The 17813-nt window shown below is 39.7% G+C and overlaps 1 protein-coding gene and 1 long non-coding RNA gene across 2 annotated transcripts in view; one reads left to right on the plus strand and one right to left on the minus strand.

The window, feature by feature from the left end:
* LOC112560179 (mitotic checkpoint serine/threonine-protein kinase BUB1-like) overlaps nt 1-17813 on the plus strand; it is a 41049-nt gene that overhangs the window by 18393 nt on the left and 4843 nt on the right. The window contains exons 11-20 of the mRNA XM_025231817.1: nt 1487-1604; nt 4236-4338; nt 4698-4812; nt 5528-5724; nt 7551-7688; nt 8378-8781; nt 9454-9587; nt 10241-10327; nt 14486-14575; nt 15231-15391. Coding sequence (XP_025087602.1) covers nt 1487-1604; nt 4236-4338; nt 4698-4812; nt 5528-5724; nt 7551-7688; nt 8378-8781; nt 9454-9587; nt 10241-10327; nt 14486-14575; nt 15231-15391 — 1547 coding nt within the window. The remainder of the gene's footprint in view (nt 1-1486; nt 1605-4235; nt 4339-4697; nt 4813-5527; nt 5725-7550; nt 7689-8377; nt 8782-9453; nt 9588-10240; nt 10328-14485; nt 14576-15230; nt 15392-17813) is intronic.
* Nucleotides 13128-14450, minus strand: LOC112560200. The gene is made up of 2 exons (XR_003098492.1): nt 13238-14450; nt 13128-13167 (listed from the first exon to the last, which is right to left on the minus strand). It is a non-coding gene; the product is annotated as an uncharacterized LOC112560200 (long non-coding RNA).

A 17813-nucleotide genomic window follows, 5' to 3' on the forward strand; every position in this document is an offset into this window, starting at 1 on the left:
CCCTGATAGTGCTGATCCTGCTCGACGTATGTGACACGTGGACTCTGCTTGCCGAGATGAAAGGGAGATTCCAGTCATTGGAAAACAAGTGCCAGAGGAAGCTGCTCTGGAACTCATGCAGAGAACATAAAATCAACGACTTTGTACGAAACAAGATGGCCACACTTACAGGACACCAGGAGCCTCTACTTTCAACAGTCGGGTGACGTAAGATGGTCTTTGACCATGTGACCCAGCACAATACATTGTGGAAGACTATCCTTTTAGGCACCTTGGAGAGTAATGGATGCCATGGTGGCTAGAGAAAGAACTGGCTAACCCTAACCCTAACCGCAGCGGTCCGGTGGCGCAACGGTTAGCTGCTGTTGTCAGCTGCTGCTTCTATCCATGTGCTCTCTCTCTCACACACACACACCCCCTAACGACAGGTGCCGGTGTAGCAAGATAGGATCTCCTACCCAGAACTGAACTCCCAGCGAGGTATGCGTCTTGTTGTAAGGACAGAGCCGAACTCTCAGTGGTCTGTGCATACTACACAATTAAATTTAACAGTTGAGAAACATATAAAACTTTAAGGTTCAAATTATTACAGCTTGCAAAGAGATGTTTATAGTGGACTATTTTCCTTTGATATCACTGCGCCAGTGGGTGTTTGATCGTCTGCTAAAGAGTAACTACAAGTCAAAGTTAAATAAAAATAGCATGAAAAAGCTAAACACATACAACTCACATTTTATTTTTAGTTTTGATAAAAAAAATACCACGAAAATGTCTGCTAATCCATTCAGCAACAGTAGAAAATCCATCGTCTGCGTACCTCGCTGGGAGTTCGATTCTTGGTAAGAGGTCCTATCTTGCTACACCGGTCAAGAGACAACTGACTGACACTGCTGATGCCACACCACCCAAGTCCATCTCTTCTGTCTGCTTGTATTGCCTTCCTCCCAGTCTTTCATGCACCAGATGAGAGAAATATAGCAGGCATCTTTCTCTTTCTCTGGCCCCACCATTTGGAATCATTATTTTTCTCCGCCCCCCTCAGTTTTTTTTAACTGTTTGCCTTTGTTCTTTTTAAAGTCTTTCTATAAACTTAATATAAAAGTCACTTAATATTAAAACCAAGCAAACTCTTCTGCGTACATCTCAGTTTTTCATCTGCAATTTTACATTTGTAGTCTTTCATGCATAGTGCATTTAATTTGTCTTCATTCAGAAAATGTACTCTTTAGTTATTACAATGGTATTAGATCACACCCAGATTAGCTATAGGTTAGCTTTCATGCACTCATCTACAGTGACACCAAGTAATTCACAGACCAGCTACAGATTTACTGAATTGTAACATCAGTTAATAATGTAGCAAGATTTATTACCTGTCTTGTTATGTGATATTGTCACAAGTGGTTAAGCTAACACATTGTGTGTGTGTGTGGCTGGTGATGGTACATGCATGTTTGTGTATGATGGTACATTCCTGTTTTGGCAGAGCTTGCACTCAGTCTCGCCTACCATCAACACAAGGGAGGCACTGCAAATGGTACAGGGCATGTATAATGCTACACTGGACTGTGAGAAAATGGTATGGACACAAGAGGACATTACTGGTGAGTTGAAAGCCACTTATCATCAGTTTGCATTATGACAAGTGATGTCATCTTTTGCTAGCACAGCACAGATATGAAGGTCAGAATTCTAATAATAAACGTTTGCTTGTATGGTGCCTTATCCTGCCGTGTGGACAAACAACCAAAATCACAACTCTGACACAAGGAAAACATTAGAGAAGACAAAATACAACAGAGCTCTGCCTCCTCCAGCCAGTTAGGCAAAGGGACATCACTCTAAATTCTAGGGGGACAGCTATTCTAGCATGCAGCAAAATAACAGCTATCCCATGTCATCACATGCAAACAGTATTTGTTAAGTATTCTTCTGATTCATTTTCACCCCCAGTGGCCTCAACTGCCATCGGACCCACTTCTGGCCGTCCCTTCCCAGTTGGGTCCATGTCGGCTGCCTCTGTCTTGTTGTGGACCGATCTCCTCCATGTCTGTCTGGATCTCCCAACCCTGGACCTCCCTTGTAGGTTCCAGCCCAGCGTTTGTCTCATTAAATTGTCGGCTGGTTTTTGCAAGGTGTGACCAATCCAGCCCCACTTGCGTTTCCTGATGTCTTCGCTGGCAGGTTTTTGGTTGGTCCTCTCCCACAGGTCTGTGCTGGAGATCTTCTCAGGCCATCTGATGTTGAGGGTGTGGCACAGAGATCTGTTGACCAATGTCTGAATCTTGTTGGTGATGGTGTTTGTCACACGCCATGTCTCAGATCCATATAGAAGCCAGGCTTTCATCCTGTGACCTATCTGGAACTCCAAAGCATTGTTTCTACACACCAAGAATTTGTTAAGTGTTGTTAAGGAAAAAAATTTTTTTCTCATAAATTCTATCTCGTATAGTAGCAAAAGAGTAGATTTGAAATGCTTTCCGGCTATCTGGTAAAGAGTACATTTATTTAGTGGAGATGAACTGAGACTGAAGAATATACATCCTTTGTGTTCAGTGTATGCTTAGTTTCACCTCCTAAAAGCTGTTCTCCTCCCTCTGAGCTCTTATGAATGAATTTGTCTCTAAGCTTACTCACAATGTACATTCTTATGTGATTCTGCGTTCTTCCTACCAAGAATACATTTAGTAATAATAATAATGGTACTCATAATGCACAGATCATGACCAAGATAGATCGCACTCTCTGTGCAGATCAATGATAAATGAAAGATAACAACCAGTGGACAGTGAGGTATGTATAGACACTGAACAACATAAAGATGAGGTACAACAGAAGAAGGTAAAGCAATGGATGAAGGGATGTAGATATTATAAACAGCGAAGGCCAGAGTATATTCTTTGTGTATCCCTGGTGCAACCCTGCTGGAAATGCTCTAAGTGGTACCGCTCAATCGCATCCCTTTGTTGGACTTCGTGGTGGGTGGGGAGCATAAGGAACATAAGGAACGAACCAAATTCCTTTATATCATGACATTAAAAAACCAAAACTAGGAAAACGCATCAGAGAAGAAGAATCTTTGGACAGTGAGGATGAAGCGAAAGGTTGTGTGAGAGAGAATGTTGAAGGGGCCCAAGTGGTGGCCGGGTCGCTGTGGCAGCAGCTCCGTCCTGCCAACCTCAATGGGCTGCTTCAGTCCGACTGGCGGATGGCTGTTCTGTTTTCACTGCGGAACTACATGCCATCTTACTTGCCTTGCAACATGTTCACCGCTCTTCGGAGCACAGCTTTTTGATTATTTCAGACTCTCTTTGTGCACTTCTAGCTCGTCTTTCCAATGATTTTGACCACCCTCTCGTGGTCCAGTTTCATACAATTCATGCAGCACTCATTCATCATAATAAGGACATTGTTTTTATTTGGGTTTCTAGCCATGCTGGTATCTCAGGCAATGTTCGAGCAGACCAGGCTGCCAAGGCTGCATGTCAGTCTCCAGGCAAATTACACTTGTTGGTATCATCAGTCTGTAAACCTATTTTCTTGGCCTACATTCAGTCCCTATGGCAACGCCACTGGGACACTTGGGGCCAAAATAAATTACATGCCACTCTTTCCTGTCTTTCCAGCTGCCTACCTTCATGCCATCATGTGAGGCAGGAGGAGGTGGTCCTTGCTAGACTAAAGTTAGGACACACCTATGCCATGCAAGGTCACATCTTACGAGGTGAACCACCACCTGTTTGTCCATGGTGTAGGGGAAGTTTTAGTGTGGTACGTTATGATTGTCCTGAGCTCCAGATTATCCGCCAGCAGTTTTTTTATAGAAAATTCTTTGTATTCTTTGTTCAGGTCCATCCCATTGGCAGCAGTCTGTATATTTTTAAGGAGGATAGGACTGTACCATCAGATTTAAGGAATTTTATGTCCTGATGACTGTCTCATGGTTTTTGGGTTTGTTGGTGGCCTTTTTGGGCTTCACCACTCCTTTTTACACTTTGCCCACTCTTTTATATATTATTTACTTCTTGCGTTGATCGTTTAAAGAATGTTATGTTTATGTTGCTCTGAGGGACATGTCCCTAGACTTTTAAAGTTAAGATTACTTTTTTGTCGCCATGATATAGCCTTAGTTGCTGGCATAGCATAAACCAAACAGCCAACTAACCAACCCCTTAACTAGCACACTGTTTGTTCAGTTCACTAGAACACTGTTTATTTGTTTCATTGGCTTTTAGAAGCAACAGCACCTGTGCCACCTGTTCCTGTGGAAATCTACGATGAAACTAAGCAGAATCCTTCCACTTCATCCATCCCAATATTTTGCGACCAGGAGAACAGGTGAGTATTGGCATGTGGACAAGCAGTGGATTCTTCATTACAGCTGTAGTTGATGATCAGTCCTTGGAATGGTTAATGTATATGCTTCAAATGCTAGTGGCAAACAAGAGGCTTTATCCAGAGTTTAGGGTTAGTTTGGGAACAATGTGAAAAAAAAATAAATATTGAAGGTTTATGTAGCATTTTAAGAATTATAGAAGTGGGTCACCATTGGCTACGTTTGTCAGGAGAGGTAAGATATTTCTAGCAGACAAAGGGACATGCAGGAGAGGATCATTCTGGGCTAGATATGTTACAAGAGAGAAGTAAAGTATTCTTTACCTGCTATAGTGTCCAGAGATGCTGCATTTTTGTTCCAGACTTCCAGGATTAGTTTTTAGCCAGATAAAGAAAGATGGTCCTTCTCTAAATCTGGCTAATGTAAGAAAAGCCCTTCCGGAAAAACCAATGTCTACTTCATCTAGCTTGATTCGGGTAAGCCTGTGAATGTCACTGTTTCCTATAAATATGGTACTTAGACTAAATTCCAAGGTGTGGGGAAGTAAAGTAAGTTATTGGTTTGGAGTAATAATAAAAGTATAGCAAGCATTTTCCTCATGGAGGTGTGCTGAATGTGTTGTGTACTAAAGACTAGTAATAATAAATGTTCAGTCTTTTACAGAGCGCACAATCATGCTTAAATAGAAGTGTGCACTCAGCTCTTGACATAAAGCTAGTCATACATAGAAGAGAAGGACAAAGAACAAAAGACAGTGAAGACAGAACAATGAAAAGCTAAAATATAATCAACAAAAGGATATTGGCTAGACAGACTAATCAAGAGAGATAAAAGAAGAGAACAGGTTAGCAGTAAGTGGACTATGGTAGTGCTCATGGAAGAGACCTATTTTTAATGCACCATGGCTAAAAGGTCAGTGGGGTTGACATCCTTATGGCAACATAGTGCACATGCCCCAACTCTTTCTTGTTAGCCTAGCAGTTATAATATTTGTGTGGGTTTTTCTTTTTTTTTTCCTTAAATGCTTGAAGCCCACCTTAATGGTGGGGAAAGGTGCTGTAGAAATCAGCATTATTGTTATTTATGCTTTGATATGAATGGTTTGCTTTACACAATATTTTGTTCTATGTCTTCATCATTAATAATGCAAATGTTTGTGTCTAATATTCTGGTTGAATATGGTTTTTGCAGGGTGGTCAGTTTAACACAGAAGATTTCATGCAGGAAGGGACAGAGCTGTACAATAACCTGACCTTAACCCTGGCACCTGTTGGCTCCCAAGATAGCTTTAGTGCTGCTGCTCGTTTAGCGTCTACTCCATTTGGTCCATCCACTAATAACAGCCATGGCCTTCCTACTTTTTCACTTGACTCCAGCAAGTCTATTGAGTAAGTGTGGTTTGGAGGAATTAGGAGGCCAGTCATTTTGGCCCAAGACCATTTTGCCTCAAGGCTTAAGTCAGTTCGTCCCGGCTATATCCATTTCACCCCAGGTAAGACCATTTTGACCTTAGACTGAAATGTCAAATCGTCCCAAGTAATAGGCAAATAAAGTCAAAATACAAGTTCGCAATAAAATTATGACAAGATTTTTAATTTAAAAGATCGTTTAAAGAGAAAAATCATGTTTATTTGCATTGTAAGACACTCTCTCTTTGTGTGATTGCCAACCGGCCTATTTTGCTTAGTAAAATGGTAGCTCAACTTATTCGCATAGCTCTGTTTAAGATAGGCAGCTGAGCTTGTGTATTTATATTGTTCGAACAGCATGTGGCTCTTTTGGTAATAGCTACTTGGTGATCAATTCCTCTTTTGGGTGTGGGACGATTTGACACTTCGGTCTTGGAACAAAATGGACATAGCTGGGACAAATTGACAAGCTATGAGGCCATATGACTAAGGCAAAATGACCAGTGACTCTTTATTTGGGTCTTGCCAATGCTTTCATACAGACATGCAGAATAAAAGAAAGACTAGTGAGCATGCTGACCTTTTTTTTTTTTCTTAAATGAGCAATTAAATTTTGCAGGGAGCAATTAACAGCTGCTTTTTTTTTTTCCATTCATTTGTTTCCATTTGTGAGGAGCAACAAAACCTGTGTAAATAAACAAATTTAAATCTGATTAAAAATAGTTTTAACAAGATTCTAAAAGGTTTTCAGGTCTTTGTAGTGTACATTGGAATGTGTTATATTTTTGAATTTTTTTTATTTTGTTTTCCTTGCTCCTGTATGTTTTCTAAAAATTATTGTAACTGTATGCAGATCTTTTCAGTGTGCTATTCTGGTTACAATAAACACACTTAATTTTTGAGAAGCATTAAAGTTTCATGAGTACTATGCATATGCTGAGAATAGATTTTAAAAACTCACCAGGATTTCATTGTTCAAATGAAGGACAAAAATGAAATATGTTCAAACAAGCAGTATCGCTTTAGAAAGGTTAGCTGAGATATTTGCTGCAGTTGATAAGCAAAAGAAAATATGTGGATGGAGAGTTGGGCATTATGTGATCCACACTGTGGATAATTCTCAAAGACCACAAGAAGCTATGAAGGTTCAAAAACAATCAGATAATTGCATTTCCACGTAGTTAAATAACGCCATCAGTAAAGTAGTTGAGAGTACGTTTTTATGGAAACTCAACTGTCATTCTTTGGTGGAGTGGCTTAACTTTTGCAAACAGAAATATGATTCCATAACGACAACTCTTAGCTAATGGTCATAAACTAGTTTCAGAAAGATGCACAGTGTTAGCCTATCAGACAAGCGTTTACTGTGCACGAAGCTTGCTGTGACAGCTCACCGTCAAAACGTTCTAGAGCAATTGTATAAAAGGAATCAGCCTGAAGTTGAGACTGCTGATGCACAGATCTAAAATGTAAGTTGTGACAAGATGGGGCTGTCGTAGCAGTAGAAATCAAATGGTGTAGAAAAGAAGAAAAGTGGCGCAGACACAAAATTTAATCCGGGATTATATGAAATAGCGTTATAGATGAACAGATCAATATCGTACAAAAAGCTTGAACACAGATTAACAGGAAAAGATGAAAAGCAACGGAGAGCTAATCCCTCTAGCTATTTAGGCAAAGGGAAATCACTTTCCTGTAAAATGTAAAGAAACTTTTATATGGTGTGTATGTGTGCACATGCCAGTGCCATGTACATCTGGATAGATATGATTGTAGCTGATATGTATGCATGCATATGTGACAAGTCCAGGAAAAGAGAACGGTGAGATGTGGAAGGGAAAATGCCACACAGAAGAGCAACAATCAGTTTCCCAATGTCCTGACCCTCACCAGCAGCAAACATTTCTGGGTCATCGCACCACAGCAGGCAACAATCATCTGAGGTAAATAATTATAAGCAGCACAGAAATAATATAAAAAGCTTAAGTCTGTTTAGTGTGAGAAATACAGCATTGTGTGCACCTAGCAGCTAATGAAATAGTCAGAAAATAATTTATGTGTCTTATCAATGGTTTAACAAGGCTACTATCGTTACAAAATTGTCTTTTCTTTCCTAGCAATGTCATAATTCTGATTTCCTATCAGTGCTAGTTTTTATTAGTCAAATGCATGTTTTTTACCTAATCTTGGGAGTTATGGGTTTCACGGAAAACTGGTAAAACTCTAGTACAGTACGTTGCCAGTGTTATTACTTTAGTGCCCTAGATTGCACTGAACGTCATCCCAGAACCTCTACTAATGGTTGCATGTTGGGTGCATATATTATAGTGTAATGAATCCTAGTGCCATTACAAATGTTGGCTATGTATATAAAGTGCAATAGACCCCAGTGCCACTACAAATGTTGCATGCGTCAGGCATGTAGCTCAATTGATTGTTCTTCAGTTTTGAGAACCAGTACTACAGGGGGGGTGTTAATTGCATCCTAAAATGTTAATTCAAGTACCTCTGTCAGGGTTAGTGCCAGAGTCACCATATAGTAAGCCCTATTGTCATGTCAGTTGATATTGTTGATTAGCTTGTGCCTTTCCAGTCCTAGCATTACAAAACATTGGTTGTCGTTTCTTGCCAGTCCCATAACAGAAGGAAGCACTGAGGGAAGCACTGAGGAGTCCAAGTCCCATGCAGCTAGCTCCCTTGGGGGTTCTCGCACCTTTTTTTCTACTTTAGCTAAGACCTCGGCAGGACATGACAACCAAGGAGATTTCCTTTCTATGACTTCACGTGATTATCTCAATGAGGAGAGCACTGAACAGCACATCATTGATACTACTGCTTACATTCCATTAGAGCAGTATGAGAAAGCAGAAGCACTTCTGTCGACATCTGTCTGTCTGGACACACATAATCCATTTGATGAGGCCACCACAAGGACACTGCTCAGCTCTGTACAGCCTCCGATCAGCTGTAGAGCTAACTACATAGCATGCCATCAACATGTCCCTAATTTCAGCAACTGCCATTTCATCAATCTGGGTAAATACCAAATGCAAACTTCACAGTTAGGGTTAGTTCAGGACATATCTATTATAGCAGGTCTGCATTCGCATCTACTTCAGATTTGAGTACTAATAATGTTTGTAATTTATGAGTTAATAAAGCAAGGGATGGATAATGTTCATATTTTTACTTATTAATATAACTTAAGGATATTTCTGATGCTGTTGTTAGGAAGTAATGCTGCAATATTTTGGTAGTAATCTATTCACAGTGATGATAAATATATGCAATACGTAGCAGCCTACCTAAGCATATGTATCATATTCAATAATTTTACTCCATTTTTAATTATTTCATATTACTTCACCTCTACTTCAATAATAATTTGTATGTATACAAAAAGGGCAGAAGTCTGATCCTTTAAATAACTGAACCATTTTTGAATGGCATTATGTCCACAGTGACAAGAAGATATTGGAGATTTGAATTTTTCTGAATGTACCTTTCTTTTAAAAAAGTATGCTTCTGCTTACTTTACACTTGAATTATAATTTTGATTTGTCCTCTTGTCAGATTTATTTTTTGTGAATTATTTTTTTTAAATGCTTTTGGGTATCAATGTCAACATCGCAGCCAATCTGTTAATAAAATCTGATAACACAAGCTAGCAGTCTTTCAGTCTTGTGTCTTCACTATTTCTGTTGACAGGAGAAGACACCTACCAACTAGCTGGCTTGATTGGGGAAGGGGGCTTTGCTAAAGTATATCGTGCTACAAATTTTGGAAACAATTTTGATGATCTGTCTGATGATGAGATGGATTCCCCATCCTGTGTTATAAAGGTAAAAGCATGTGGTTTTTTTTTTTTTTGTTTTGTTTTTTGGCAGCAAGAAGCCTTTGGTAATTGATCTCTCTTGTGTTACCAAGATAAGATTGTATGTATTTTTGTGTCTACTATACTCTTAAACTCATGCTTCTGAGCTGCCCTAATCTTCATTTGATTGAACACAGTGGTGGCAACACTACTTGGTGCAAAGTGAATAGTGCAAAGTTCCAATAGCGGAACTTGTCAGAAACCTATTGCTGTGTGCTAGTACAAAGTGAATCATCTCTTGTACACCAATAATGGAACTTGTCAGTGACTTAATGCTGTGTTAATGCTACGGTTGAATACAGTTGGTGACTTAGTAACCCGACCTACATTAGAGTGCAGTTTGTAACTCAGTGACCGGATCTAGTAGCCGTGGTTGTCACTTAGTAACCCGACCTACATTTGAGTGCAGTTTGACTCTGTAACTTAAATTTGAATACAGTTTGTGACTCAGTGACCGGATCTAGTTTTAGCGGTGGTTGTCACTTAGTAACCTGACCTACATTTTGTAACCTGAGTACTATTTGTGACCCAGTAACCTGACCTGGGTTGTAGAGGTGTTTGTCAGTGCTGATGACTGCTGCTGCTAAATAACTTGCCTTACCTCATTCTGTCTGTTGATAGGTCCAGAAACCTGCTGCACCTTGGGAATTTTACATCTGTTCTGTCGTCCATGAGCAGTTGTCCAAACTCCAAATCCCCATGGACATTGTGAGTCAGTTATACTAGCCAATACATGACCTGCACAGGCTCCTTCTGTATGCTAACATACAATGTCTTTAAATGTTTGTCCGATTTTTCATGTTTTTTTTTCCAGATTGGTTGCTATATATAGTATAAGAGATGTAAGTGCAGACTAACTTGCTAAATAGTTTTCCACAGCAAACTTTAACCATATATAAGAAGGTATTTAAGCAAGATTGTTTAGTAGTTTTCAAAGACTAGTCCACTTCCTTTAAGAACAGTAGGATGTTAGTTTATTCCTTGTTGCTCCCCTGAGGAGCATAGGGTCGCAACAACACCTCGCCAGCAGACCCGGTTTTGGACCCAGGAGGTTCCAGTAGGATGTGGTATAGTGATATTTCAAAACACATAAATCTTTAGGAGACTACTTTTACTTCTGTGAGTGTTTTTTATTGTGTAAAAATCCCAATAGTGTTTATTTGATACCTACACTGGGATTTTATGCAACCCTAAGATCACTACATTTCTTCCGCTCCTGCCACCTGAAATTGCATTAAGTGGAAAGCTAAGTCTCAATTAAAATAAGAATAAATGCTATTCATAGAAATTTATTTTTTCCAGAAGTATGTAACCAATGGCTGTCGTGGTTATTTATAACTTAAAAGTTGACTAGAGTAAATACAGTCGAATCTCGCTACTATGCCACCCCGCTACTATGCCACTGTCAGTATTATGCCACTATTGCTCGGTCCCGACTATAAATTCAATGTAAAATAAATTTACTATGCCACCTCCTACTCTCGCTACTATGCCACTATTGTAAAGGCACGAGTTGTGAAATTCCGCGAGGGCGTCGCATCTGGCGGGTCTTTCACGATGGAGGAGATTGCGGAGGAGATGCTGTGCAGTGAGGAAAGCGAAGAGGACGAGATCGAGGAGGAAATTGTTCCATTTGAGGAAGCCCAGCTAGCTTGGAGCACCGTCCGGAAGTTCTTACAACAGAGAAGCGGGAAGCCTGGTGTAATGCAAGCGTGCGATCAACTAGACCAGTGGAGAAGGACATTTAGTTTTGAATTGTAATGAAACAAATGCGGCAATTTAAATTTGAAATTCATAGTACAGAGTTATTTTTAGGCCTTGGTGGCCCGCCATAATTATTACTTAAGTAAAGTGGTCCACGGTCTGATATACTTTGAGAACCACTGGACTAGACAATGAGATGTATGAGATCCGCCGATAGAACGTGCGCCAGCCGCCGATTCTTTAGAGCTTTAAACTGACGGGTAACTTGAACAAATAAAGCTGTTTTTATGAACCCTCGCTACTATGCCATTCTCGCTACTATGCCACTTTTGCTCGTCCCGGTAGGTGGCATAGTAGCGAGATTTGACTGTATCCCCCATTAAGTAGGAATTGCTGTCAAGGGCAGCAACTACTGAATTAAATGACTCACAACTCCACATGAATGTTATGAGTTTGTAGAATGGTCTGATAATATATATCTAGTATGCCAGCATCATTTCCTTCTGAGTGCTAATTCATATTTTCATTAAAGCAAGCAGGTGAAATGGCTATTTGGGTTTAAGTTATACATACTGACATTTTGAATTGTTTGGGTTTCAAACCATTTACTTTTAGTTGTGTCTAAAAAATAGCTCCATCCCCTTTTTATTTAAAACAGCTTATCGCATGTTGTCAGAGACGCTCTTTTTGAATCTCACTTTCTCTCACAACACGCACGCGTCCCCTTGCGTGTTCTTTCTTTCACTCACAAAACACTTAGATTTGTCGTAGGCAACAAAAACTTTATAACAATCAACATTAACTAAAGATATAGAAATGTCTGAGTCTTTCAGTTCGCTTCTAAATTATAAGATATACGTCAAATATCTTTCAATTCCGGAAATACTACAGCGCACAGGCTGCTCCAATAGTTCTCTTCATGTCACCAAGACGACATACACATGTCTATTTCAACATACTACGAACTGTTGTATGTTTCTGAATAATTCATTAGAGTCTTAGTTACTCACATCCTCAATTGTAGCGTCTGCGTAAAATCCTCTCTGTCCCTTGTCCAACAGTGGTGCAGTCCTGCCCACACTTGACTAATATCCACACACACACAAACGTTCAGAGGTAATCACATACACGTTCCGCAGCTTACTAATAATAGGTGCTGACTCAGCAGACACCTAACAGACGACTCAGAATATAGTTGCTGGAGTCAACACATGACCCAAAGCTGGCACCACAAATATATTCCTGGGGATCAACACATGATCCAGGGCTGGCACCACAAATATATGCTTGGGGATCAACACATGATCCAAAGCTGGCACCACAGATAAACCCGCAGGGATCGACACACACACAATATCCGAAGCGAACACCACACACACTTTACGTCCGCCTCTCTTCCCTGCTCACAGCCGTCTCCTCTCTTCCAAATAATTTTCACTCTCCTCCAAACTAAAATTACGTCATAAAATGACGTCGGGTTCTGACGTGAAACCGCGACGCAACCAACACACTCATATATGTAAGGTAAGGGCAATAATCTTTAAGAAAACAAAAGACAGGGGCAACAACCTCCTGTTCCTAATAGACTGGTCCGTGACACATGTCAAGTTTAGGTCTGTGACATTTACTTTTGTGAGAAAGATAGCTCTATGACTATGGTAGCATGTCATGTTTTAGTCTGACAGGGACTAGTGTGTGACGGTTGTTTCAGAAAGACAGTTGGTAACTAAATACAATCATAAAGATCTACCTTCTGTTTTCTCCACCCAATCAACATAAACATTTTTGTCCAATTTCCAACCTGTTTTTTTTTTTTTTTTTTTAATTCAAACCTTTACAAAGGACTGTTTTTCAACACTTTTTATTAACAACCTATTTAAGTTCAAACCTTACATAACACAGAAACTAAAAGACTTTGTAATAGATTGTACTTTGTAGTAAACCTGATGTTAGGGCTTCGTCAGAATCTGTCCAGCTACTTTAATCGCCCTACTCACTCTCCTGGATGGTTCAACTGTTTTTTGATAACATTGACCATTCCACCCTTTACAGACTCCGTCATTATCAATGACAAGATTCTCTTTTGGTTCTTTACAGACTGTTCTCATCAGTGACTTTCAGTTTGACCCTTCAGTGTTCAAGGGTCCACTTGGCCATTTCTTTTCACTCTTTACGCCTCTTTTTTCTTTTGTTTTTTGTTATTTTGTCAGCTATCATTTTCTTTCCATCACCTCAAGCACCAGCTCTACCTATTTGATTCTCATCTTCAGACAGTGACACACCTGGCAACATACAGATGCTGTTGATTCAAACATCCACCTCCTACAAGGACATCAGAAACTGAATTATAACAAACCTCAACTTAATGACAATAAAACCAAAGCCATTCTTATTAGCACATGCCCAAAGCTTACTCAGCTTCTTTGTTTCCTCTCTCTCCAACTTGACAAGACAGTGTAATTATACTACCATTGTTAAATTTTTATTCCTCACTGCCAACAGCCTGGGTATTGCTCCCAATGGCTCACCTTGATGGTAATTCTCAGCCTTTCTCTGGTTGGGTGTCTAAGCTGGTCCATCCCTGGAATTGTGGGGATTTTTTTGAAGTGACATTGAGTTGAAAAAGCTGTGTTAGTAAAGTTCATTAAATTGAAAAGTTTATTGAATCCTGTTTTAATTAAAATTGTTTTTATAATAAATCTGTTACATGAAGTTGTTTTTGTCTTAATTTGCTTTTAATTATGTATTGAAATATTAATATGAAGTTAGTACAGAGTTCATGGTGTAGCATAGTATTAGGTCTCATTTTATTAGTAACTCAGAAGAAACCATCTGACATCTACCAATCTCTATGGATGCTGGTTAACTGAGAGTTGACTGCATAGCATGTACAAGCATGTATGACAAGTATATAACACGTACAGGTACCTATATCATAGCTTATCAACTTGTCATGCATGAAACTGATTTACTCTTGTCGGTCAGATATGGCATTGTTTTTATTTCTAAGATTTTGTCATTTCAAAGTGTTACAGGTCATATAATGTTGATTCTGAAAAAATACACATATATATTATAAGATTTATTTTAGTCTGAGTAAGCCCTAGTTAAAATTGACTGCTGGTTGAAATGCTGTGATAATGGATATTATTATCGTTTTAGCGACCTTCACTGCAGGAGATAACCCATGGCTACTTCTATGACGATGGAAGTTGTCTTGTGAGCGAACTATGTCCCCTCGGCTCTTTGCTGGTTAGTGGTCATATCTCTGTTGTTTCACTTTCCTTGAGCCCCAGTTTTTCTATTGTCTTGACCTATACATTGTTGGTGCATGCAGGAATAGGTGGTAAAAGGTCTGTGACTAGTGTCACAACAGATTACTAACAATAAAGTTTCATTGTTACTAGTAGTGAGTGTTAATTACTAGCACGAGATGTTGCTGTACCTAAAGATCGCTATATCTGTCAAGCATAAATCTGTCCTAAGCAAAACAACTTTAGTTCTGATCTGTCAACTTTGTGATGAATTGCTGTTTGATCTGGTGTCCTGGGGTAGTAGTCATGAAGCGACAAGTCGTTGCCTGGGGCAACATTGGGAACTCAAAGAAAAGCATCTTCTTTCCAGAATTATTAAGCAGTGCTTAGACCCCACAGAAGTTGTGTTACCCCTGCAGCTGTAGTTATAAACTGAAGGCAAAGGTGCCATAGGATAAAGAAACACAAAGCAGTGTCTGAGAGATCTGAAAACCACTTTATAATTTTGAAACTAAGATTCTTTTCCTTGAGTTCCCATTTTGTCCTGGGGAAACGACTTACTCTCATAACTACAACCCCAGGACTCTGTAGTAAGTTGTAAGCTTGTGCTGGTTATATTGGGATTGGTCATGTCATTTTTACCTGTTGAGCAGACACTTGCCAACTCGCTGAAACAAGACAAAAAGCTGTTGGCTGACCTTGAACCACTAGCTGCATTTTTGGCAGTGCAGCTGTTAAACATTGTGCATGGGCTCCACCGCTGTAACATTATCCATGGAGACATCAAGCCTGACAATATTCTTCTTCTACAACTGTAAGAAATGTTTTCTTATTTTGTCTTCTGTGTACTTGCATAGCACAGTAAAATTAACGTCTTTTTCTCCCACAAGCCATTTGCAAAACATCTCTTGAAATTTATTACTGGTGCAGTGTCAAAGAAAATTTGTTGTTTTTCTTTTGGGAAGATAATCAAAAAGTGACAGGCAAAGACATTATTCATGTTACAGAGCACACTGAACTTAAAAACTACAGCAACGTTAATAGTACTTGATCATATTAACTATGGCATGGTTTCACTTTAGATATATAAAATTAATCGTACTTGATCACACATTTTGTTTATTTAAACTTGAGTTAGATCTGAGAGAAAATGTTTGATCATATCAAAATCTGGAATTCTGCTATATAAGTTACTATGATGTGCGGTAAAACATTACATAACCTCTGTAACAAATGCACTTGAAAATGAACTTGACTGAAAGCAAAACCATTGATAACTTGATAACTATTCCAATAAATTGTATTTATTGTAGTTAAAGTCAGGGCTTCTGCTAAGGCTAAATTCTTTGGGGTCCCAGGGACCCCTTCTAAAGATTTCTAAGGGGTCCCAGGCTAACTCTAAGGGTCCCTTTACAATGTGAAAAAAATCAACAAATCAACATCCTTTGTTCAACTGCCTTTCAGGCACACAAAGCACTGTAATGTCTAGTCAGAAACGGCGAGATTTCTGTGCCATGAAGTCTGTGCAAGCATCTGTAATGAGCTTATGCTCACTGTACTTGGTGTGCTCACTTTCTTTCTGTTTCTGAGACGATGATTTTAACCACGCTGTCAACGACATCTTGGAAATTTGTTAATGGAACTCTTCCCGGTAAGGGAAAAAAAAAAACTCAGTGCAAGGGAAGTTACTCTCACCATGTAGCAGACGACAACAATAGATTGGGCTACGATGTCAGACACTACACCTTACCCAATTTTGTATCTTCGCCCAAATTTGAAGGGGTCCCCTGGGACCCCATTGACAAAAATTGAAGGGGTCCTCTGAACTTTTAATGCGTACTGTACGCAATTTTTTGCATAAGCAGAAGCCCTGGTTTAAGTATAGACTAGTTGAAAAGACTAGCATTTCTTGTTCTGGTTATGTGTAAGATACAACTCTATCCCAGAGGGCAAGTAGCAGTAACAATAATAGATTTACACAGCGCAGCATCATGCCTATATATGGCATGTACTTTTGCTTGAGACAAAGTATGTAAATAATAATCAAAGAGACAACCAGAGACAAAAATTCTGCAGTCACTGAAACACTAAATGAGTTAGAGTAACATACAGACGCAAGACAAAAATAAATGTTTGAGACCTAAGAGGATTACTGAATCAGCCAGCTGTACTTAGACTGTTTTTAAGAGTAGTACTCATGGACAATATGCATTTTAGATTATGGTTGAATGTTTCAATGATTGTTAAATGACATGTAAATAGGGCTAGTTCCACTACAGCAGGGGTGGGCAGTTAATTTTACCAAGGGGCCGCATGAGAAATTGGGATGGTTTTAGAGGGCCGGACTAATATAGCTATAATTAAGTTTTACCCAATACTGTATATATAGTATATATACTATCCCTTCGCCAGCGGGCGGGCCAGTCAGAGATAGGAGGCGGGCCGGATCTGGCCCGCAGGCCGCCCCTTGCCCAGGTCTGCACTACAGGGTAGCTAAAATTGCAAGACTTGTTGACAGGAAAAGATACTAGAAATTTCTAGCAGAATAGACAGGGCAGGAGCCTGCAAAGAAATTATATCAGAGCACATTAGTTGGAAGTGGGTCACTGAGCCATGGTTTTGTGCTTGAAGTAGAGACATGCAGGTGAAATGTACTTTCACAGGTTGGCAGATGGGCTGAAGCTTTGAGAGAGCAAGAGCACAGGTAGAAGTGATATCACAGTCATGGAGTTCACATCTACTTTGATGGTTTTATGTTGGCTGATACTCAAGGATCACGATTTCCTCTGCATACATAGGAGAGCTGTTTTAGCATTGCTTGGTTTCATCCACTTTTTGATGTCAAGAATACAGGTCTCTGGTGCTGATGGCAGTCAAGTCATAGTAAGAAAGGTTGAGCAATATAGTTGCTTGTCATTTTTGATGGTTGATGACAAAGTGAGAAGGATAATGCTCAATGTGAAAGCAGTCCTACTGTATGGTTCTGAAACCTGGAGAGTGACAAATACCATCATCAACAAGCTCCAGACCTTTACCAACCAATGCGTACACCATATTCTGGAATAAGATGGCCTGTAAAGATCTCCAACAGCAGCCTGTGGTAAAGAACCAACCAGAAGGCCACTAGCCAGGACATCAAAAAGTGCAATGTGGCTGGACAGGACACACCCTGCGCAAACCAGCTGACACCATTGCCAGGCAGGAACCCTCAGGGTAAGAGGAGAGTTGGGAGACCA

This window comes from Pomacea canaliculata, linkage group LG1 (genome assembly GCF_003073045.1).
Source record: "Pomacea canaliculata isolate SZHN2017 linkage group LG1, ASM307304v1, whole genome shotgun sequence".
Lineage (NCBI taxonomy): Eukaryota > Metazoa > Mollusca > Gastropoda > Architaenioglossa > Ampullariidae > Pomacea > Pomacea canaliculata.